This window comes from Amblyraja radiata, chromosome 6, assembly GCF_010909765.2.
Source record: "Amblyraja radiata isolate CabotCenter1 chromosome 6, sAmbRad1.1.pri, whole genome shotgun sequence".
Taxonomy (NCBI): Eukaryota; Metazoa; Chordata; class Chondrichthyes; order Rajiformes; family Rajidae; genus Amblyraja; species Amblyraja radiata.
In genome coordinates this window covers 52,385,970-52,409,919 of record NC_045961.1, presented here as the reverse complement: position 1 = coordinate 52,409,919, position 23,950 = coordinate 52,385,970, and the positions used below count along the sequence as shown (strand labels likewise).

The window sequence follows — 23,950 nt, the reverse complement described above, 5'->3', positions numbered from 1 at the left end:
CATGGTCCAGGGGTAAGTAGGAGGAGGTGTCCGAGAGTTGGCGCGTGGCCTCAGCTTTGTAGAGATCGGCGCGCCAGACTACCACGGCACCTCCCTTGTCGGCGGGTTTGATAACCCAATCTGGGTTGTTGCGGAGTGAGTCGATGGCAGAACGTTCATGGAGATTGGAGTGAGACAAGGGAGTGGAGAAGTTGAGGCGGTTGATCTCTGAAGAAGGGTTTTGACCCAAAAAGTCACGTTTTAGTGGTCTGAGAAACTTCTACTGGAGTTTTCAACGTAACTTTATTCGAAAGCTCAAGTTGCAGCATACAGGTTAATCAGACACATCTGCCCACATCGGTGGTCAGCGCTGAACTAACACGCGCAAAGGAAAAACCGCGCGAAAACAACAGCCCCTCCCGAGTCACGTGATCGCGGCTTCCGAACGCCGGGTTCGATATCTGCTTGCGCTAGCAGGCGCTGCTACAACGTATTCTTTTTCTCCAGTGATGTTGTCTGTTCTGCTGAGTTACTCCAGCATTTTGTGTCTACCTTCGGTGTAAACCAGCATCTGTAGTTCCTTCCTACACATCTCTGGAGCTCGTGGATAGGTGATACAGGGCTCTCACTTAACTTTTTTTCTCGGTTTCCAGCCGGGCAATCTAGGCAGCTTTTTAGGTTGCCAAATGACAGTTTAGTAGCAATGTTACAAAATTTTGAGATTTTAAACATTTATCCCATCAGATAAAGCATAAAAAGAAGTTTAATTTGACACCTAATTCACTTTCATATCTTTAGTATTAATGTTATGGCCATTTTCATACTCTGAAATTAGCATCTTGTTCCCTATTGCTTTTCCATTGACTTAACTCAAAAGCTGTGATCGGGGACTGTCAAAAGCCCAAAGCTTCCTTAAAAATTAAGAGAACCGAATGAAATTTTCAGTTATTATAGATTGAAGCATTCTGCAACAAATATGAAACAATCTTACTTGGATGACCTGAAATTAAAGCATATAATTAGTTATAAGAGGAACAGCACCTCATATTGGCATGAACATTGAATTCTCCCAATTTTGCTGGCCCTTGCTGTCTCCTCCCCTTCCTTAACCCTCAAACTGTCTCCTCCCATCCCCCCCGCCCTCGGGCTCTTCCTCCTCCCTTTTTCCTTCCTTCTCCCCCCCCACCCCCCATCAGTCTGAAGAAGGGTTTCGGCCCGAAACATCACCTATTTCCTTCGCTCCATAGATGCTGCTGCACCCGCTGAGTTTCTCCAGCATTTTTGTGTACATATAATTAGTTAGTTACCTAATTGTAGCTAATTACAAAATTCAATTACTAGATCTAAACATCTATCCATTTCTTAAGAAAAGGTTAACATTTTTAAATAGCCTGTGTCCAAATAACACTCACACAAGAATTCACAATATAACATGATTTTTCAATCTCATTATCATGAATTTATAGGCCAAATGGATGAAATTTAATGTTTAATTCCCGTAAATTAATGGGGATTTTAATCATCTTGCGAGTGGGTTTTTGTGGAACGCGATTGATTGGAACGTTGCGGTTGCAGTGAATTTGAACCCCATATCGGCAGGAAAAACACTGCCAGTTAGTATGTGGCCAAAATCACATTTTCGGGCAATGAAATTTGGATTAAAGTCATCCTAAGAAGAAAGTTTATATGTAAAATACACGACTTGCCTTATGTTTTGTCCCCATACGTGAGATCCGTCCCGTTGTAGGTGTTGACGGCGTTAGAAGTAGTTTTTTATTTTACTTCAGGGATTAAATTGTCCCGCGATTTTTTTTTAAACTTCTGGGAATGTAAGTCGGAACGATTTTTCTGCAGCAGCTGAACAGCCTGAGAAAGTTTGACTCTGACAGGCAGGAGAAAACGGCATTTTAATCCCGCCCCCCCCCCCCTTTAAAGGCGCCAAAGTCACGCACACGGCCAGTGGCAGATCTGCAGTGCCGCTGAATGTGAATATTGTAACATCGCTAAGTTTAGGTGGTCATTTAAGACGGCTTGCATGACGCGTGCGATAATGGGCTCGGACGAAGTGCTTGGTTACCAGTCGGAATTATGCTCAATGAAGCATTCACATATTATTTCTGCTTCAGATAAAGTCACAAACTAAACATATTCACCAATCCAGACATGATATATACCACAATAACATACAGCAAAATTATAATACAGTATCTCAACTCTTTTTACACGTTGCAATTAATGCAATTTCTATTATTTCTTTCCACTTCCAAACAAAAATGTGGTTGGATTATTCAGCGTATGATTAACCTCGGTGAGACCATGCGCAGGCTTGGCGAACGCTTCGCACAACACCTCCACTCAGTTTGCAATAACTAACCTGATCTCATGGTGGCTCAGCACTTCAACTCCCCCTCCCATTCCGAATCAGACCTTTCTGTCCTGAGCCTCCTCCATGACCAGAGTGAGGCCCACTGCAAATTGGAGGAACAGCACCTCATATTTTGCTTGGGTATTAATTTACGGGAATTAAGCACTAAATTCCTTCCATTTGGCCTATAAATTCATGACTAGGGATGGTGGTAGTGGCAGATGCGATAGTGCCCTTTAAGAGGAGTTTAGATAGGCACATGGATATGCAGTGAATGAGGGAATCTGAATTATGTATAGGAAGGTGAAATTAGTTTAACTTGGCATCGTGTTCAGCACATACATTGTGGGCTGAATAGCCTGTTCATGTGCTGTACTGTTCTATATTCCAATCATGTTTTTTAATTGATGCAATGATAAACTGGGATATCAACGAACATAGGAGTGATTCCGGAATGGAGCATGGTTTGACTTTGGAAAAGTAGCAGAGGTTTGGGATATATGGAGACTACGTTGAGGGTAAACTGGCCAAATGAACCTTGGAATGATCAAATCTACAAGTAACAAACATGGATGAGAGTCTCAATTAAAGTTTGTCTGGGCCAATCACAGTTATAGAATTAGGAATGAGTATCGCTAGCAATGGCACAGATTTGTAATCTGACACTGATTTTGGTGTCAAGCACACCAATGTTACAAGTCCAGCATACACAAAATAGATTTGATTAGGAATTGAAATTTGTGGCAGAATTTTTGCTCAAAGACAGTGGCTTTCGTTATCACAATATTTAGTTTGAGGAAAATTTTGTTCGTCCAATATTGCATAGCAGACAGAAATTTGGCAATGTAGGAACACTGAGCAATTAATGTGATAGAGTGGATTTAAGTGCCCTCAGTGTTCATCAGTGTGTGATCTGACTCCGTCCTTTCAGGTGGTTGTGATTAGTTGATAGCTTTTTTTATTAAAATAAAATCAATGATTAATCCTTGGAAGTGGTAGAGTTGCAGCCTCTAGGGCCTGTCCAACTTGAGCGTCATTTGCGCGTAATTTACGCGCGCATGGTGCGCATTACGCGTGCGTGGTGACGTAGGCAGTGACGCGCGGTCACGCGAGGCGCCTCAGGATTTTGGTAACTACAAAATCTTTGCGCACCATCTGCGTGACGCGTAAATGACGCCCAAGTGGGACAGGACCTTCACTGCGCCAGAGACCCAGGTTCAATCCTGACTATAGGTGCTGTCTAGATGGAATTTGTACCTTCTCCCTGTGACCTCGTGGGTTCTCTCCAGGTGCTCCCGCACTGTAAAGACTTGCAGGTTTGTAGGTTAATTGGCTTCTGTCAATTGTCCCTAGTGTGTCGGATAGTGCGAGTGTGCGCTACTTGGTGCAGACTCCATGGGCCCAATGGCCTGTTTCCACGCTGTATTCCTAAAGTGGTGGGGTTGCCAATGGTACAGTTTGGAGTAGAAAAGAAAGCTAATGCACATGATTTTCTGGTTATGCTTGGATTGATTCATCAAAAAATACAATGACGACTGTATTACGACAGACAATCAGGGGATATCATAACTAGAATCCTTGGATGAACAGGGAGATTCACACTGCTAAAGTCCAGATCTTGCTCTTTAAAGATGAGCTAGACTAAGTGGGACCCATTGGCTCCCTGTCACACAGAAGGCTAGGTCCCCCAACACAATATTACGCCACTCACCCATATCCCCCAACTGCACAGGTGCAGCTCATTTCCCCTCATCCCTAGTACTCTCTCCCCTTCTTCACCCTCCCTCTTCTTTCCCCTCTCCTTCTCCCCTCCTCCCATCCCCCAATCTCTCTATCACCTCTCTCTCCCTTTCCCCAACCCTCAGTCACTCCTTCCCTCCATAACTCCTCTCTCCTACTTACCTCCTCCTATCCCTCTATCCGCCACCTCCTCCACTACTCACCTCCCCTTCCCCCCCACTATCCCTCCTCACCTCCCCCACTGCCCTCCTCTTCCTCTTCCCCTCTCCCTACCTCCCCCACTCCCCCCTCCTCTCCCTCTATTCGCCCTCCTCCCCCACTCTTCCTCCTTACCTCCTCCATCTTCTGTTCCCTCTCCTCCTACCCTCCCCCAATCCTTCCCTCACCTCTCCTTTCCCCTACCCTCTGACACGCGCTCCCGCCATAACTCTTCTCCCTACTCCCTTCCTCTCCCTCTATCCCCTCTCTTCCCCAGGATCTCGAGGTTGCCTCTCCCTTCTTGCGTGCCCCGGAGGAGCATCAGCCGTCGGCGCGGATCCTCGGCTCGGCCCGGAAGCACCAGAAGCTACAGTGGAGGGGGGTAGGGGGGGGGTGGAGAGCTCGGAGAAAAGACGGGGGAAGAGCCATGGGGGAGAGGGGTGGAATCACGGGGAGGGGGACAGGAGCCAGCGAGGGGGACCAGAGGGGAAGGGGCTGGAGCTGTGGGGCGTTGTGATGGCGGTGTGTATGGGACTCACAGCGGGCGCTAGACGCTCTCCTCCGCCGGGATCTGATTCTCTGCTTTCCATTTTGCGACATCTGCCACGCCGGGCCGCTTTCGGTCCCTCCGAAAATTGTGTCCGGTTGGAGACCTCCGCCGGCCATCCTCAGCTCCAATAAAGACGCAATGGTGCAGGAAGGGGTGGACCTCCCGCGGAGTGACGGGAAGAGACCAATCCACGCGGCGCTGATATGCAGGAGAGGAGATTGGTCTGCGCACGTGCAGTTTTTAAGATTTTTAAGCCTCGCTAACTTTTACAATAAACTACCTACTAATCGGAAGTAAACTTGTTGCAGGAGAACGGTGAGTGAGCTGGCGAAAAATCGTAGCACTATCCCGTGCCGTTTTTGTGTAAATAGAAAAACCGCGCAAACCGGAAGAGCACAAGATCAGAGTTTTAGTTATGTATAGATAGATAGATAGGTCGATACCCATGTACCATACACGTAGGCCAAGAAAAAACTGCACGGCTATCGGGGATACCAAGAGCAAAGAACAAGCTTGAGGCTCAATTCAATCAAGAGGATGCGGCAGAACCAGCATGTGCAATAAAGTCTTTAGCAACCAGGAGATCAGGTCGGTCCAGGTGGACTAGCAACTGGGAGATCAGGTCGGTCCAGGTGGACTAGCAACCGGGAGATCAGGTCGGTCCAGATCTACAGGACACACCTGATCTCCCAGTTGCTAAACACTGTAATTCTCCTTCCTATTCCCACACTGACCTTTCTGTCCTAGGTCTCCTCCATTGTCAGAGGCTAAATGCAAATTGGAAGAGCAGCATCTCATATTTCGCCTGGGCAGCTTACAGTCAAGTGGTATAAATTTTGATTTCTCTAACTGCAAGTAACCCCGGCATTCCCTCTCTCTCCATCGTTCCCCCATCCAAGTCGCACCAGCTTCTCATTTTCACCCAACAAACAACTAACAATGTATATATGAAAAAACTGCAGATGCTGGTTTAAACCGAAGATAGACACAAAAAGCTGAAGTAACTCAGCGGGACAGGCAGCATCTCTGGAGAGAAGGAATGTGTGACATTTGGGTCGAGACCTTTTTTTAGACTGGTCAACTGACAATGACCTGTTTCCTTTATCGTCGTTACTTTTTTGCATATCTTTCATTCATTGGTCTTTATCTCTACATCATCATCTATATCTCTCGTTTCCCTATCCCCTGACCAGTCTGAAGAAATGCATATTTTGGTATGTTCCTTGATGTCATTTGTTTTCCCCATTAGTTATGGACTTTTGTTTTCTAATTTTCACCCTGAGGACAGATCCAAAAAAATTATTAAGTGTGAGAGATAATAAATTGGTGAAAGATTTCTTATTCACTGATTTCTTTTTCCTGTCCCTACGTGTAAAGAGAACAATTTACTTTTGTTAAGTTTTTTTTTACTTGTTTAGAAATCTTTACAATTCACCTTGTGTTGTTTTTTTTCCTATCTATTTCATGGTCAACCTTTAAGAAATTCCTGTCAGATTTTCAGATATTTACCAATGCTTATCCACCAATTTGTCTTTGAAAGAATCAAAGTGCTGGAGTAACTCAATGGGTCAGGCAGCATCACTAGAGAAGATGAACAAGTGATGTTTTGGGTCAGGACCTTTCTTCAGTCTTCTGTTTGAAGAAGGGTCCTAATTTGATTTGATTTGATTCAATTTATTGTCATTGCACTTTTCAGTGCAACGCGTCCAACACGTCACCTTTCCATGTTCTCCAGCAATGCTGCCGCATCCATCTAAGTTACTCCAGCACTTTGTGTCTTTTTTGGCAAACCAGCATCTGCAGTTCCTCATGTCTCCAATGTCTTTTAATCTAGTTTCTCAATCTGCTTCAGCCAACTTGACATTCAAATACATCCAGTTAGGCCATTGAACTGATCACAGTTCAACCACCTGGATAACTTTAAAGTTTTTCTGTTGCAGGTTTAAGCTCTAAGATTACTCCAATGTTTTTTTCTCTTCTCTTTCTCTAAGTGGACCATTAATTTTTTTATTATTCTTTTTGCAGATATATCGAAGGATATCTTGTGGATCCTCTTAGAAAATCTATTCAAGGATAAGAATCAGTTCTTCTCTTCCCAAATATTTTTTGTCCCCCAGAACAATCAATTATTATAATTGGATACAAGGTGCAGTGTGAGAAGAGTGTCTTAAAGGCGCTGATTATTAAGAAGGAACAATTATATTTACAATGACCGATTAACGTTCCAAAGTCATACATGGGCAATAAAGTAATGATAAAGAGTATTTGTTATATGGTAGAAAGCATTGCAACCAATTTAAGCAGAGCAGGGTCATGCTATAAAGACCGAGCAACCTGTGAATTGAAGAGTAAATCTTGGCCATGAAATTAAGAAATTCTCACCGACTTGAATGAAAGAATGTTACGTGATCTTTTTCATCTACTATGAGGTGTCAGATAAGGCCTTGGCATAAAGACCTAGATTGTGCTTAAACTGCCCACACCAAGTCCATCTCCTGCAGTATTTCCAGAGCTGTACTAACCTTTTGCGACCATATGGGTGGAAAGGAACTCGAGGCCTAATGCCACAGCGGTGCTATAGAACGGAGGAGTTCATGAGCAGCGACTAACTCTACCGTGGCAGAACTGAAGACATTGCACCCAGACTACCCTTGATTTCGGGACAGTACTTGGAGAATGGCACAGACTCAATGGGCCAATTCGCTGCCTCCTATGTCATAAGAAGACTTGAACATGTAATCCAGAAACAAAAGATCACATTAGACATCAAAAATAAATGTATACTTTAAATATGATAATTTTGTTTCTCCCAATTCTGCTGTGCCATTGAAAGTAAAAATAGGAACTTTGGTATCTTCAATTTTGGACCCAAACTCTGAAATGTAAGGAAATATATCCAAATATTTGGACCAAACTGGGTCAAATTGGTGGGTTAAGGGATCTTTCTGATATCCTACAGAAGTTATATTTATTCAAATCTTCAATCTGGCTTTCTATTAATTCAAATGATTTTAAAGGAATTGAAGAAAAATCACATGCTTTTGATAAACATCTGCCCCAGTATGTTATTAAAGCTCACCTTTACAAGTCTGTATAAATTAGTTTGATCTTATTTCTTTCATTTATTACATTATATGAAGTAAACTACTATAAACATTGGACTTATTTATGTCATTTCAATACCCATATCTGTTTGGAGGGTTAATAATGTGACTGAACTGGCTAATACTGTAATTTCCATTGTGTTTTTTTTCTTTCTGAGTGATGTGAAAATATTTCTTAGCAATTACTTGCGTGCTCAAGCTTAACATCGGTAATACTCTCATGTGGGGTGTCAGTTTTCAGTTTCCTAACGTTAAAAGATTGAAAGTTTAAGTATAAAAGGTTATATTAGAACATGCACCCATCAAATTTATTTGAAAGCAAGTCCTGTTTTTTTACTATTATGCTAACAGCTGAAGCGGTGTGCGATTATTTTATTAGATCCCAAGTGCTGACCTGAAATCCATTTGACCTTCAACTCTGCATTTGATACTGCACATTTGGAATTTGTTTAACACGGAAACCACCTACACTGATGGAAATCATCTCACAATTTGTAATATTTTCAAGTATTTATTTGCATCTTGCATCTGTTTGCTTAATCGTTTTGTTACTGGCTTGGTACCTCAGGAAACCTTGGACGTGGGCTGAAGAAGGGTCTAGTCCCGAAACATCACCTATTCTTTTTCTCCAGAGATGCTGTCTGACTCCGAGTTACTTCAGCTTTGTGTCTATCCTCTGGAAAACTTGATCTACAATCACTATTGTATTTTGAGGTTTAACCTTGTGTGTTTTAATCGTTCTACTATAAACAAATCAATCCATCAAATGCCCTTTAGGGAAGACGACGTGACATCAATGACCTACTTTGCTTTATACTCTATTTCTCACAATTTCCGTGTAAAGACTTAACAGTTGTCTGGTTTATCAAGGCATTCGACTGCATCGTCACCGATACTAGGAGATTGCTGCTCCTATCGTAACTGATACAGGCTGCAAATGATTGAATTGTAAAAAAGATCTTGCCTTTCTAATAGAATTATGAACAAAATCGCATAAATAGATTCACATTTAAACATGAAATTAACTTAAATGAGAAACATATCTAGCATTAAATATGCATTTTGATTGTATTGCACTCTATAGATATATTGCCAGGTGCGAAATTAAAGTAACGATTGAATGTTAACGATTGAAGAGAGTCAAAAATGTTTTATTGTCATTGTCGCAGATAGAACAATGAAGTTCTTACTTGCAGCAGCACAACAGAATATGTAAACCTGGTACACTGTAAACAATATAATGAATGAGAAAATAAAGTTCACACAGAGTATATATATATACACACACACTTACACATGCAGGTACACATAAACAACAAACAATAATAGTGCAATAATAGTCTATGTAGATCAGAGCTTATTTGAGGTTATAGTGTTTAATAGCCTAATGGCTGTAGGGAAGAAACTGTTCCTGAACCTGAACATTACATTTTTCAGGCTCCTGTACCGGCATTCAAGTTGCTGAACTAGGCTAAGATGCAACCAGTCAATATGCTCTCTACTGTATGAAGTTCAAATGAATCCTCTCTGACATACCAAATCTTCATAATCTTCTCAGGAAGTAGAAGCGTTGATGTGCTTTCTTTATAATTGCATCAGTGTGCTGGGTCCAGGAAAGATCTTCAGAAATATGCACGCCCAGGAATTTGAAGTTTTTGACTCTCCACCATCGTCTCATCGAGTCCCCCTACCACCCCACCAGCCGTCACATACAACAAGTAATCCTCCGTCAGTTCTGCCACCTCCAACGTGACCCCACCACTCGCCACATCTTCCCATCTCCCCCCATGTCTGCCTTCCGCAAAGACCGTTCCCTCCGTAACTCCCTTGTCAATTCTTCCCTTCCTTCCCGTACCACCCCCTCCCCGGGCACTTTCCATTGCAACCGCAAGAGATGCAACACCTGTCCCTTTACCTACCCCCTCGACTCCATTCAAGGACCCAAGCAGTCGTTCCAGGTGCGACAGAGGTTCACCTGTATCTCCTCCAACCTCATCTATTGCATCTGCTGCTCTAGATGTCAGCTGATCTACATCGGTGAGACTAAGCGGAGGCTGGGCGATCGTTTAGCCGAACACCTCCGCTCGGTCCGCAAGAACCTACCTGACCTCCAGGAGGCTCAGCACTTCAACTCCCCCTCCCATTCCCCGTTCAACCTCTGTCCTGGGTCTCCTCCATGGCCAGAGTGAGCAACACCAGGAATTGGAGGAACAGCACCTCATATTCCGCTTGGGGAGTCTGCATTCTGCGGGCATGAACATTGAATTCTACCAATTTTGTTAGCCCTTGCTGTCTCCTCCCTTTCCTCAGCCCTTGGGCTGTCTCCTCCCAGCCCTCGGGCTCCTCCCTCTCCTTTTTCCTTCCTTCTCCCCGCCACCCCCTATCAGTCTGAAGAAGGGTTTCGGCCCGAAACGTTGCCTATTTCCTTCGCTCTATAGATGCTGCTGCACCCGCTGAGTTTCTCCAGCATTTTTGTGTACGTCCCATCGATATAGACAGGTTAATGGGTCCTCTTCCAACGTCCACAATCAGTACCTTGGTCTTACTGACATTGAAAGTCAGGTTGTTGGGCTGGCACCAATGGGTCAGTGATTGATCTTACTTCTATACTGTGACTCATCGCCATCTGTATTTCTCCAACCAGGAACTTGAGGATGGAGTTTGCACTGTGATGTCTATACAGTCATGACTGCTAATTAACGAATAAGTTTGGTAATGTGGTATTGTAAAGATGTGGGGAGCTGCTAGTTCCTGTTTCGTGACGTATCACCGGGCTTCAGCAACGCCAATATTATTTCTTGCTGAACTTATTTCTTGCTCAGTTCACTTGCAACGTGGAGAATGTGAACACAGAGGTCAACTTTTCATATCTTGTTTTGATGATTTTTATGAAGTGATAGAGACACAATGTTGGGATTAAAATCTGAGAGGCCGATCAAGCTGTGTGTTCTTATTCTGAGTACGTATACCTGTATTTGATCATGGATTTATAAACTTATTTGAAATACTTTTAAGGGTGACGAATATATTTGACTTACATATTTTTTAAATTGTTTAGCAATTGTTCTTCAGCTTGTGATATTAACGAGATTGATACTTAAATGCAAATTGATAGAGGTATCAGTGTAAAATGAACACGAACGTTTTGTTTTGATTGTATTTGTGTGTGTCGCTGATTTATCTAAATAAGACACCACGTGCGTGTGGAGAAGATTCTATAACTATGAGAATAACGTAATTGGCATCTAAGTTGTAACTGATGTTATCACTACAGTTAAGCCACAACATACAGATGTGCTATAATTAGGTGGTATCGTTTTGGTTCGAACCAGTATCGCCTGGTTTATTTAAAGTTGATTCACGGTTTGCTGTAGCATACGATAATATTTACACTCCTAAGAAGTCAACCGGCCGCAGACTTGAGTTGGGAAATTATGTAATAGTCCCAGCGAAATTATCTCTAATGGTCTACTTTTTAACTCGTTGTCAGATCAGTAGTTCAGAAAATAAAACGATTAAAAAAAGATCAAAGCACCTGACGAGAACGCACATGTTGGAGACGTGTTGCCCAGTAAGGTTCAACGCTGTGCATCATTTAATGTGTTCGACTTATACCGTTGTTTTATTATTTTCTAAAAAAAAGCTAATGTGAAAACTGTACAAGCGAAAGTGGGACTAGTCGAGATTTCTATCTGAAGAAGGGTTTCGGCCTGAAACGTTGCCTATTTCCTTCGCTCCATAGATGCTGCCTCACCCGCTGAGATTCTCCAGCACTTTTGTCTACCTTCCAGCATCTGCAGTTCCTTCTTGAACTTTCTATCTTGCCATATTGTTACAGGATATTTTCATTTGGATGAGCATTTTACGTCCATGCCTGCAGTCTTTGGAGATAGCTTTACGGGCGCCAAGTAGCCAATCTTGCACGGGCGCCATAATTTACGCGGAATTAATTTAGCCCGAACTCATCAGTTGTGTTTCGTTTAAAACATAGAAAATAGGTGCAGGAGTAGGCCATTCGGCCCTTCGAGCCTGCACCGTCATTCAATATGATCATGGCTGATCATCCAACTCAGTATCCTGTACCTGCCTTCTCTCCATACCCCCTGATCCCTTTAGCCACAAGGGCCACATCTAACTCCCTCTTAAATATAGCCAATGAACTGGCCTCAACTACCTTCTGTGGCAGAGAATTCCAGAGATTCACCACTCTCTGTGTGAAAAATGTTTTTCTCATCTCGGTCCTAAAAGATTTACCCCTTATCCTTAAACTGTGGCCCCTTGTTCTGAACTTCCCCAACATCGGGGAAGTTTAGTTTGGTATTTAAACGTCTATCTACATTTTATCTATTGTATTTAGTTTTAAGAGAATATTTCCGGAACAAATTAACCGTGCAATCTTTTGTTGGTTTGTAAACTGAAGCTTATACGTATATCGACGTTACCCTGTAATATCCAGCACTCCAGAATTGACTTCCCCAGAACTCCCGAGTTGTAGCTTCGACCAGGCAAGTAAAACGATCAAAGTCAACAGCACAAACAGAGATGTAAATTCTGCTCGGCATCTCTCCTGTGCCAGAGACAGCGGTATACCGCTTGGGTGTTTTGCTTGCAATCGGACACGTTGGAGAGAATCCGAAAGAAGACATAAATACACTCGAAAGTACAAGTAATATTTCACCAGCCCCCCCCCCCCCCCCCCCCGGTCCTTAAACTGCCCCCTGTCTGTGTAGTGATCCGGAAAGCAACAAAAACAGTGAAACAAAAATACGCAAACCCCACCTTTTGCTGTTGAAGACCAATCGCAGTACTTACCCTCTAGAGAAATAGTCGATTTCATTTTCGGTACTAGGGTATGAATGCAAACATCTGTAACGGAAGGGAAACCATAATTCAAATAACGAATTTGATTATTATATGACTAATCTTGTATTATTATTATTATTATTGTTGCACTGTTATTGTTTGGGGGGTTTTCTAAGTTTTTGTTTATTTATTATGATTAAATATTCTGTTGTTCTATCTGAGACACATGACAATAAAACACTCTTGATAAAAAACAATTGTCCCTAAGCATCCCTTTAATATATTATGACGAGATAGTACTAAAAGCCATCATCTTACATTTTTATGCGAGATCTATCCACCGTGTCCTGAGTTACCGATACTGGAACCCGAGAATATCGGATTCATGGGAACCTAACCCAATCTGAACACCATTTACGTAGGATACCTGTTACTTTTTGAAGTAATACAGTTTAATTCTATGTTTCATAGTTATAGAGCAGCAATGAATCATAACTTCACAGCGAGTGAGCTGTCATACAGCAAAACTTCAAACAGCTATTCTTGAACAAGTTACTGTAAATCAATTATCAATAGGATCAATGAAAAGCAAACCGTATAAAGAGAAAAACATTTTGATGCATGTTAGAAAATAGATTAACTTCGTACTTTTTTTTTTTAAAGAGCTGTAGAATAATATTTTAAATGCTAAGATGAGTCGAATAATATTTCCCACGTGTGTCTGGAAGTCTTTGTTCCTGTGTGCGCGTTTTATACCGAACCGAACCGAACATTGGAAATATAAAATCCAAGCGGACATGCACGCGTTTCGCGCAACAACTGCAGCCCCGGGAGGTACCCAGCTCTGATAAAGTCACAGCACATGAGTCCCGGATCTTTCACAAATGTAAAATAAGGGTATTTTGCAAAATCGAGGTGTTCTGGAATATCGCCGTCGGTGGTCCAAACCCCAAGCTGGTTAAAGTGACCTCTGGAGCCTTCAATTAGTCTAATGATTGGGCTGAAGTTTAGTGCGTTACGTTTTTCCCTCTACACCTTCCATTTACTCTTATTCCCGATTGCTTTCTTCTCATTTCTGATCGCACGCTCTCTTTCTTGAATCAACCTAGGCTGCTGCCGGTAATTATATCTGTCTGAAACCCTTTTCTCGTTCCTGCTCCACCATTGGAACATTTCTTTGCTGATTCCTTATATCTGATGGGACAGTCGCTGATGGCAAAAGGATTATTCGTTTAAGAGATATGTGTATTCCAGAATATTGAAGGAGGTTATGGATTTTTGTTTTTAATCTTCCATTGTGTTGAAACAGCACATTGCACCCACGTCCAAAAAAAAGTAGGTTAAATCGATCAGTCTGAAGAAGAGTCTGGACCCGAAATGTCGCCCTTCCATGTTCTGCAGAGATATTGACTGCCCTACTGAGTTACTCCAGCACTTTGTGTCCTTTTGGGAAAGTTATAGACCTTTTAACCAATCAGCATATTTTAAATTGTATGTGTTGGAAGGAACTGCAAATGCTGGTTTAAAACGAAGATAGACACAAAAAGCTGGTGTAACTCGGCGAGACAGGCAGCATCACTAGAGAGAAGGAATGGGTGATGTTTCGGGTGGAGACCCTCGTTCAGAACCGTCTGAAGCATCCAGAAACGTCACCCATTCCTTCTCTTCAAAGATGCTGCCTATCATCCTGAGTTACGCAAGCTTTTTGTGTCTATATATTTTAAATTATACTTGGCTTCAAAGGAGTGTATCAGAGATCAGATAAATTGGTGCAGATGCTTATTATTGAAGGATTTTGAAAGAGATATGGAAATGATGGTGGATGTTGGTTGTGATTTATAAAAATTCCCTAAATTCTGTTACCATCCCATCAGATTGGTAAATATTGTTTTCAAGAAAGGAGAGGAAAGAAAAAGCCTATTGGCTTGATATCAGTAGGAAAAAATGTTGATCAATTATATTAAGGAATTGCCAGCAGGTTGATAAAACAACATAATTAGTCAAAAATTTGGTGTGGTTTTATGAAAGGAAAACTGCTTCACAAATATATCAGAGCTTTTTGATGATACAATAAGGTGGATAAAGGGAAACTGGAGTATGTTGAATATTTAAATCTTATTGTGTTCAAAAGGCATTCGGGAAAGACACAAATTGTAAAGTGATATTTGGGATGCTATGTGAGTGTTAACAGAGAAATAATAATATGTCGAAATCTGAAATTATTTACTTGGGTAAAACGTTTGGTAAAAACAAAGAATATTTTAAATGGACCGTGACTACTTTACAGTTGGATTCAGAGATACTTGGATGTCCTTGAACCTGATTCACAGAAAGTTGGTCTGACACAGCCAACGGAAGACAAAACCCTGCAGATACTGGGAATCTGAAATGAATGTTACCAACAATTTTGGTCTCCTTATCTCTGTAAGAATATACATGCATTGGACAAAGTGCAACATAAATTTACTAGATTTATTCCTGGCATAAGAAGATTGTCTCTGAGGAGCTGTAATGGGTTTACATTCATTAAAAGAAGGAAGGATGATCCCATTGAAAGACTGAAGGATTTATGCTGAGAGAGGCTGGAGTGTGGAGAATTGGAGTGCACGTTTGTATGGTATGGAAACAGACAACTAGAACTGAAGTCAAGAGAAATTTCTTCCAAAAGACAGTTGCAAATCTTGGGAATTATTTTTTCTTAGATAGCTACAGAATCTCACTCTGAGTGTGCTCAAGGTTGAGATGGAAACCAGGATAATGGAGATTGGCTAATATGTTTAATGGCCGAGATGGCTCAAGGCCGAGTACAGTCTTTTCTTGCATCAATTTACAATGTTTTAATATCAGCATAGAAATTACCAACTGATATTTCAATTACCAAAATGTGTGTGCATGTGAAATTGCTTATTTAACTATTTGGGAGGGCGTAGCAGATGCTACACAAGCATCATGCTAGTTTGACTTTGAACACCAAAAATCTCCAACAATGTTACCCAAAGCAAATGATATACGAAGGTGAAATTTAGGGACAGGAACTGCAGATGTTGGTTTACAAAAATAAAACAAAGTGCTGCAGTATGTCAGTGGGTCAGGCAATAGACAAAAGGTGCAGGAGTAGGCCATTCGGCCCTTCGAGCCAGCACCGCCATTCAATGTGATCATGGCTGATCATCCCCAATCAGTACCCTGTTCCTGCCTTTTCCCCATATCCCCTGACTCCGCTATCTTTAAGAGCCCTATCTAGCTCTCTCGAAAGTATCCAGAGAACCGCCCTCTGAAGCAGAGAATTCCACAGACTCACAACTCTGTGTGAAAAAGTGTTACCTCATCTCTGTTCTAAATGGCTTACCCCTTATTCTTAAACTGTGGCCCCTGATTCTGGACTCCCCCAACATCGAGAACATGTTTCCTGCCTCTAGTGTGTCCAAACCCTTAATAATCTTATATGTTTCAATAAGATAACCTCTCATCCTTCTAAATTCCAGCGTATACAAGCCCAGCCGCTCCATTCCCTCAGCATATGACAGTCCCGCCATCCTGAGAATTAATCTTGTAAACCTACGCTGTACTCCCTCAATAGCAAGAATGTCCTTCCTCAAATTAGGGGACCAAAACTGCACACAATACTCCAGGTGTGCACTAGGGCCCCATACAACTGCAGAAGAACCTCTTTGCTCCTATACTAACTCCTCTTATTATGAAGGCCAACATGCCATTCGCTTTCTTCACTGCCTGCTGTACCTGCAGTCTTACATACATTGACTTTCATTCAGGCAGCATCTCTGGAAGACATGGATTGGGTGATATTTTGTGTTGGTACCTTTCTTCAGACTTTAGACCTTGTCTTTTTAATAGTGTTATATACACTAAAGTCAAAACAGTATGATGACTGAAAGGTGGGATTATTATGCAGACATAGTTTATCTGGGGCTAGGATATGAAATGTCTCCCAAAGCAGACATTGTAGACCTCCAGAGTTGATGGTCTTTAGGTTAGAAATTGAGTATATCTAATAGTTTACAGGATGATCAGTGCACCCTTTAAGGCCCCTTAACTATTTGTCAAAACTACTTAGATTTGAGTTATTATAGTCATTATAGCATTATATTATAGTAATATAGTAGTTAAGCAATTTAATCTCTTTCTGTAAATATAAATGCTTATAACATTCCGTCCATGTGGCTATGTATTTAAACAATTCACCTCTTGGGATAAGAATTGGATCCTTCCCGTATACAAGATTCGCCTCTTTTCCAGAAAGCTCCAGAAGGTGCAGGAGCTATTTAATCATAAAAAAAGTAAATGTTGGATTGGAAATTTTTATGTAGCAACATAGGTAACAACTTCCTATCTTTCATTGTTAGCATACATTCTTGATGTACAAAATCATCAACGTGTAGCTGCTTTTATAATACACATCATGCGCAAGTGATCAAACAGCCATTTTTCTGCATTTCTTTTTTAGTATGCAATTTGTCTTCCTGTAAGTCTAATTCCTTATTTTGGTCCAATGATCTACGTACTTACTCATTAACCATATAACCATATAACCATATAACAATTACAGCACGGAAACAGGCCATCTCGACCCTTCTAGTCCGTGCCGAACACATAATCTCCCCTAGTCCCATATACCTGCGCTCAGACCATAACCCTCCATTCCTTTCCCATCCATATAACTATCCAATACCTCATTGTGAGGATGTGCAATAGAGTAGTGGTGTAATGACATTATAAACTAATAACCCCGACGTTATAATTTAAAGCCTTTAATGTGGTAAAATATCTCAAGATATCTTAATTTAGCTGCATACAAGAAGCTCCAGATGTTTCTTTTCTTTCGATCATTGAGAACTGACCACCTTCATTCAACATATTAGTCAACTTTAATTTTGACATAGACCGGTTAACACTATCAAATAAATTTGACACCACTGCACAAAAATGATTTTGGGGGCATCATGGGCATAACCTTACCCACCATTAAACGCATCAACATGAGGCATGCCTCAAGTAGATAGCATCTTATCATCAAACATCCCACCATGCCCTCTACTGACTGCTACATTTGGGCAGGAAGCACAGAAGACTTAAGTCCCTCGCCACCAGGTTCAGGAACAACTATTTTCCTACAACTATCAAGTTCCTGAATCGAGGACCCTAACCTAATCTCAGTAAGCGAACAACCTTGACCTTTTTTGCATTATCATGAACATGTTTTCCAATTATGATTTTTTTTACACTAATATCTTGATTTTTTTTTGCACATTCTTTATTGTTCCACTGTCTTGAAAAAATTATATGTAAATTATGTACAATTTTTAATTTTGTCTGGTTTTATGTGTCTGATACTGCTGCAAGTAAGTTTTTTATTTCACCTGTACCTCACTGCAGTTGTGCATGTGACAATAAACTTGATTTGGCTTAGGGAAGATCTCCGAAAGCTGGAACAAAGAGGTGCAGATTATGCTGTGTTGAAAAGTATGGTAGTGAACTAGAGAGGTTGACATGTTTTAGGACACAATTCTCAAGTTCAGAAATAATGTTGACACAATTTTTATGCTTGGCTTAATCTTGTCATTTGTTTATAGTTATTTTTTTACTGATTATGTGCCTGTAAGGTATCTTAACTTAAATAGAATATATTATTGTTGTAATGTGTTAGATGAAGGACAACTGAGAGAAATATGTGGAGCTGCTCCCTTTGGGTTATACTGTGGATCTGTTAGTGATGCTGTTGGTCATTAATCTAATTAATTATCCTTAATTATCATTAATTATCCTTTTTATTTCATTGCGGTCTTTGATATCAAATGACAAATCTCAACATCCTGCAAGCCCCCAAAAAATATTGAGTATATCTCCTATTGTTTACCAAGCTTGAAATTGTGTGGTAGAACTAACTAAATCCCTCCTGCAGATCTCGTATAGGTCACAAGTACATAGACAGTTTCTGTCATAAATTGCTTTTCAGATCAGAATCTCTGATGTCAGTACCACTGACATACTAACCAAGTATAAAACCTACTTGATGTTGACCCAAATCAAGTTTTGTAATTACTTTCAGTGGTGCTCGCCATCCTATAGTAAATCTTCCAAACCCACACAAAATCATCTAACATCCAATAATAGGCCATTTAGAATAGAGACGAGGAAACACTTTTTCTCACAGAGAGTGGTGAGTCTGTGGAATTCTCTCCCTCAGAGGGCAGTGGAGGCAGGTTCTCTGGATGCTTTCAAGAGCTAGATAGGGCTCTTAAAATTAGCGGAGTCGGGGGATATGGGGAGATGGCAGGAACGGGGTACTGATTGGGGATGATCAGCCATGATCACATTGATTCTGGCTCGAAGGGCCAAATGGCCTACTCCTGAACCTATTGTCTATTGTCTATTGTCTATTTTGGACTAGGTAATTACTGATGTCAGCATCATATTGGATTTCTCAGTGTGGAAACCTATTTGCACCAAGATCCCGAGTACAAATTTGGCACTTATGCTGGTTAGTATGTCTGGATCAATCAGTACCAGAGACATGAATCAAACAAATAATCTGGGATCCTAATCCTTTATTGTTATTGTCTATATTATCCATGAATGAACTAATTACTCTTAACTGCCAATCAACACCCAACTCTTCTTCATACTTGCTGTTGGGAATACGTGGATTTATGTGATGAAGGCATTCACTGGCTTTGCTCACCCTACTTACTCAGCTGAAAATTTCTAGACATATCGCAGTTACAACTTCCAGCATCAAATCGACTATAATTCACTTAGTTTGTGTATACAGTCTTCCAGGTTCAGAGAAAGTGATAATGTGGAGAATTCTAGTAGGTGTGATGAGGGGCAGGAATATTTCCCCTATGATTCACTTTTTATTGTTAGGAAATTTTAAACCAGTAGAGGTTATGATTACCACCTTACCTTTCATGGTGCTTGGATGACCAATGGAGAAGGAAATCCCAAAATTGAACTTAAATTAATAGTTGGAATTTTCGTACTGAAGAAATTAAGGGAAATTTTCACTGGGAAAGTACTTAAGAACAATTTTACATTCCACAGTCATTGATGCTGCCCTCCTTGTGGTTTCTGAACAAACGGTGAAGGAACAAAGATCTCAAACTGAATACATGTTGATCTATCTTCCCAAAATGGATCCTCTAGAATCATCTCCGGTATTAAACAATTTATATTATTGTTCTTGTTGCAATTTAATTTATTTTCTTCTACTTTTAATGCAGTTTTTGTTTCATTTCTGAAGTGAATCATTCCCTAGATAACTACAGCCTTGTTTAGCTTCTTGAAAATAGCCATAATTCTGAAGTAATCCTCGATTAAAATGCAAGTCACTTATTGGAGCACCAAGCATCATGGAGTCATAGTGACACAGTTCATTTCAAATCATATGGTCAACTAATATTCACTGCAAGGAATTTATAATGGTGTTCAGTGGCCATCATTCAGGATAAACTATTGGTGACGTATTTATTCTCAAACGTCAGGCCTTTGGAGGCCAAAAGTACCATCTTCGTTATTGCCCAGGCCAGTGCTAACAGTTTCCTCCATCTAGTGATAAAACCAAGCACAATTCAGATTGATGTCCTACATTGAAGATTCATTTACAAAGTAAGTTATCAAGTTACTTGACAAAACATGCAGCTGACTATTGATATTTTGAAAGGATGCTATTAGCAACCTCTTAATTTTCCAAACTAGTGTAGAGGTTCAGACCTCAATAGATCTTGCAAATTATTTTTGAAACAAATGCCTTCGTGTCCTTGCCTTATCTGCACATTTCTGCAATGACCTCGGCAGGAATGATGACCTCAGCAGGAATGTAGCTCTTGTCAAAATATCAGACTAGGAATTGTGGAGACATTATAAACTGTAGTCATTATCCCTTATAATCCCGACCCTGAGAGATCCAGGGCACCTGATGAGACCCAAGCAAAGGACAACTGTGGGGAGGGGATGGATTGGGGAGAGAGGGCATCTTTTCCTTTCTGGGATTTTATATATATATTTTATATATAGATATATATATATATATATCTATATATATAGATATATAGATATATATAGATAGATATATATAGATATATATCTAGGACACTCCCTGCAAAAAATAATATATTTTTACTTTTCAATGGAACACCCTATTTAAAGAAGCTGAGAGAGTTTAAGTAATCATAAGTGCAAAATAAATCATTCTTTGGTCTTGATCTTAAATTTCACTTTGATGCGTTGAAAAGGTGTAGAGGGAAAAGGGCCAAATGCGGGCAGGTGTGACTGGCGTAAAGGTCCAAGTCAAGTTGGGCCAAAGGGTCTGTTATCCTGCTGTATGACTCTGACTATACCTCATGACTCCCAACCCTTCCACAACTGAAAAAGTTAGTATAATAATGGCAGAAATAACACTATCAATCATCAGGTGGCTATTGAAACTATCCGATAAAATCCTGGAACATGAATGGGTCCATTGTGGAAGAGAAAGATTGGAGTTAACAGTTATGGATCAGTCTGGTTAGTGGTTGGAGACATATGGTTGTTTGGATTAGTTTAGAGATACAGCATGGAATCAGGCCCTTCGGCCCACTGGGTCCACACCGATCACCAATCACCCGTTAACATAAGTTCTATGTTATCCCACTTTCTTATTCACTCACTACACATTAGAGGCCAATTAATATACAAACTCGCACATATTTGGCATGTGGAAGGAAACTGGCATACCCGGAGGAAAACTATGCGTTCACAGTGAGGACGGCATGGTGGCGCAGCGGTAGAGTTGCTGCCTTACAGCGCCGGAGACCCAGGTTCGATCTCCACTACGGGTGCTGTCTGTACAGAGTTTGTACGTTCTTCCCGTGACCATGTGGGTTTCCTCCCACACTCCAAAGACGTACATTTTGTAGGTTAATTGGCTTGGTGTATATGTAAATTGTCCCTAGTGTGTGTAGGATGGTGTTAATGTGTGGCGATCGCTGGTCGGCACGGACTTGGTGGGCCGAAGGGCCTGTTTCCTTACTGTACCTCTAAACTAAACTTAAAAAATGAGTGTGCAAGCTCCACACAGACAACACCCTAAGTCAGGATCGAACCTGGATCTCTGGCATTGTGAGGAAGCAGCTCTACCAGCTGCGCCGCTGTGCTCCCATTCTGTCTTCTTTTGGGGATTATTTTTGGCTTGCAGGAGATTACGGCTGCAGGGGGAAGGGGCTATGTCTTCTTGTGATGCTCCAGACACCTTGAGTTTGGGAAATTTTAAAAGACTAGATGGGTGTTTCCAACTCAATGTTTTCATATGTCCTTATAATTGCATGAAGAATATTAAAAATCCTTATGGTAGGAATTTAATTAAATGGTTATATGTTCCATTAAATGGAAGTCATGTAGTCTAAATCACAAGATTTACTGGGGGAAGAGGGCAATTCAGCCTATTGAATGATTGAATTGATTGAAAGATACAGTAGAAAACTGGCTCTTCAGCCCACCAAATACATACTAACTATCGATCACCCATTCACACTATTTCTATGTTATCCCGCTTTTGCATTCATTCCATACACACCAGGGGTTAATTTACAGGGGGCAATTAATCTACAAACCTCCACATCTTTGGCATGTGGAAGGAAACCAGAGCACCCCGAGGAAACCCACATGGTTACAGGAAGAACGTGCAAGCATGACAAGGACAGCACCCAAAGTCAGGATTGAACCCAGCTCTCTGACGCTGAGGCAGCAGCTCAACCAGCTGTGCTCCAGTTATTTTTCCAGAAGAAAATATAACGCCGCATTAATTAAACCCCCCCCCCCCCCCCCCCCCTGCTATTTTGAAACTAAATCCTTATTTCGCTTTTTTTTGCATAGCCTACTTGTAAGCCCATTCTATGTGTTGAAGATTAAGTATTACTGAGCATATTTTCAGCTGTCTTTAGCATTTCATATTCAGTCAAGTAACACTAGGAAATGATAATATGAATGAAAAGTAATAATATGAATGAATGAGTGAAGAAAGCGAATGGTGTTGGCATTTATAACAAGAGGAGTTGAGTATAAGAGCAAAGAGGTCCTTCTGCAGTTGTACAGAGCCCTAGTGAGACCACACCTGGAGTATTGTGTGCAGTTTTGGTCCCATAATTTGAGGAAGGACATTCTTGCTATTGAGGAAGTGCAGCGTAGGTTTACAAGGTTAATTCCCGGGATGGCGGGACTGTCATATGCTGAGAGAATGAAGCGGCTGGGCTTGTACACTGGAGTTTAGAAGGATGAGAGGGTATCTCATTGAAACATATAAGATTGTTAAGGGCTTGGACACGCTAGAGGCAGGAAACTTGTTCCCGATGTTGGGGGAGTCCAGAATCAGGGGCCACAGTTTAAGAATAAGGAGTAAGCCATTTAGAACGGAGACGAGGAAACACTTTTTCTCACAGAGAGTTGTGAGCCTGTGGAATTCTCTGCCTCAGAAGGCGATGGAGGCAGGTTCTCTGGATGCTTTCAAGAGAGAGCTAGATAGGGCTCTTAAAAATAGCGGAGTCAGGGGATATGGGGAGAAGGCAGGAACGGGGTACTGATTGGGGACGATCAGCCATGATCACATTAAATGGCGGTGCTGGCTCGAAGGGCCGAATGGCCTACTCCTGCACCTATTGCCTATTGTCTATTCTCTATTGTCTAAAAGTATATATGAAGCATTCAACTTAATTTTTTGCAGATATTGGTTGATGAAAATCAAACCCAAAGTCAACTCTGTTTGGATGGCAACAATTCAACAAGAAGACTATTTTCTATGTATAATGCCAGTGGTATGAGTTCAGATATTTGTGATTTAAATTTCTTTTAAAACATAATATTTATAGTATAACAGTAACATTTTTCTTGTATCAAATTTTAACTAAATTATGTCTTATAAAATTTGCTTTGAACAAATCACCTTAACGTGCAATATAATTTAGAATTTCAGGTTAATATCTTCAAAGTGGAAGTTAATGTTTTGGACACTATAACTCTGAAAGTAATCGTGAATATTTCTGGAAATATATCTTGTCATTGGAGTTTTAAGAGCCACAGAATTCAATGTAATGTGAGCAGTTGCACGTTGCACAGGTATTTTCTTTAATTACTTAATAATAGATTTTCTCATTCAGTAAACGTTGTTATATGGTATTCTTCATTTAAAAATTTGAACTGAGCAAATGTTAGAAGCCCAAA

The 23,950-nt window shown here is 40.9% G+C and overlaps 1 protein-coding gene across 3 annotated transcripts in view; it reads left to right on the top strand.

Annotated features, from left to right (window-relative positions):
- flt3 (fms related receptor tyrosine kinase 3) overlaps window positions 1-23,950 on the top strand; it is a 69,320-nt gene that overhangs the window by 3,442 nt on the left and 41,928 nt on the right. The window contains exons 1-4 of one of the 3 annotated variants that reach the window (XM_033022833.1): window positions 10,738-10,895; window positions 19,802-19,914; window positions 23,454-23,544; window positions 23,695-23,845. In XM_033022833.1, coding sequence (XP_032878724.1) covers window positions 10,844-10,895; window positions 19,802-19,914; window positions 23,454-23,544; window positions 23,695-23,845 — 407 coding nt within the window. In that variant the 5' untranslated portion in view covers window positions 10,738-10,843. Of the gene's footprint in view, window positions 1-10,737; window positions 10,896-19,801; window positions 19,915-23,453; window positions 23,545-23,694; window positions 23,846-23,950 lie in introns of those variants that run through there. The other 2 variants (XM_033022834.1, XM_033022835.1) reach the window with 2 other exon arrangements.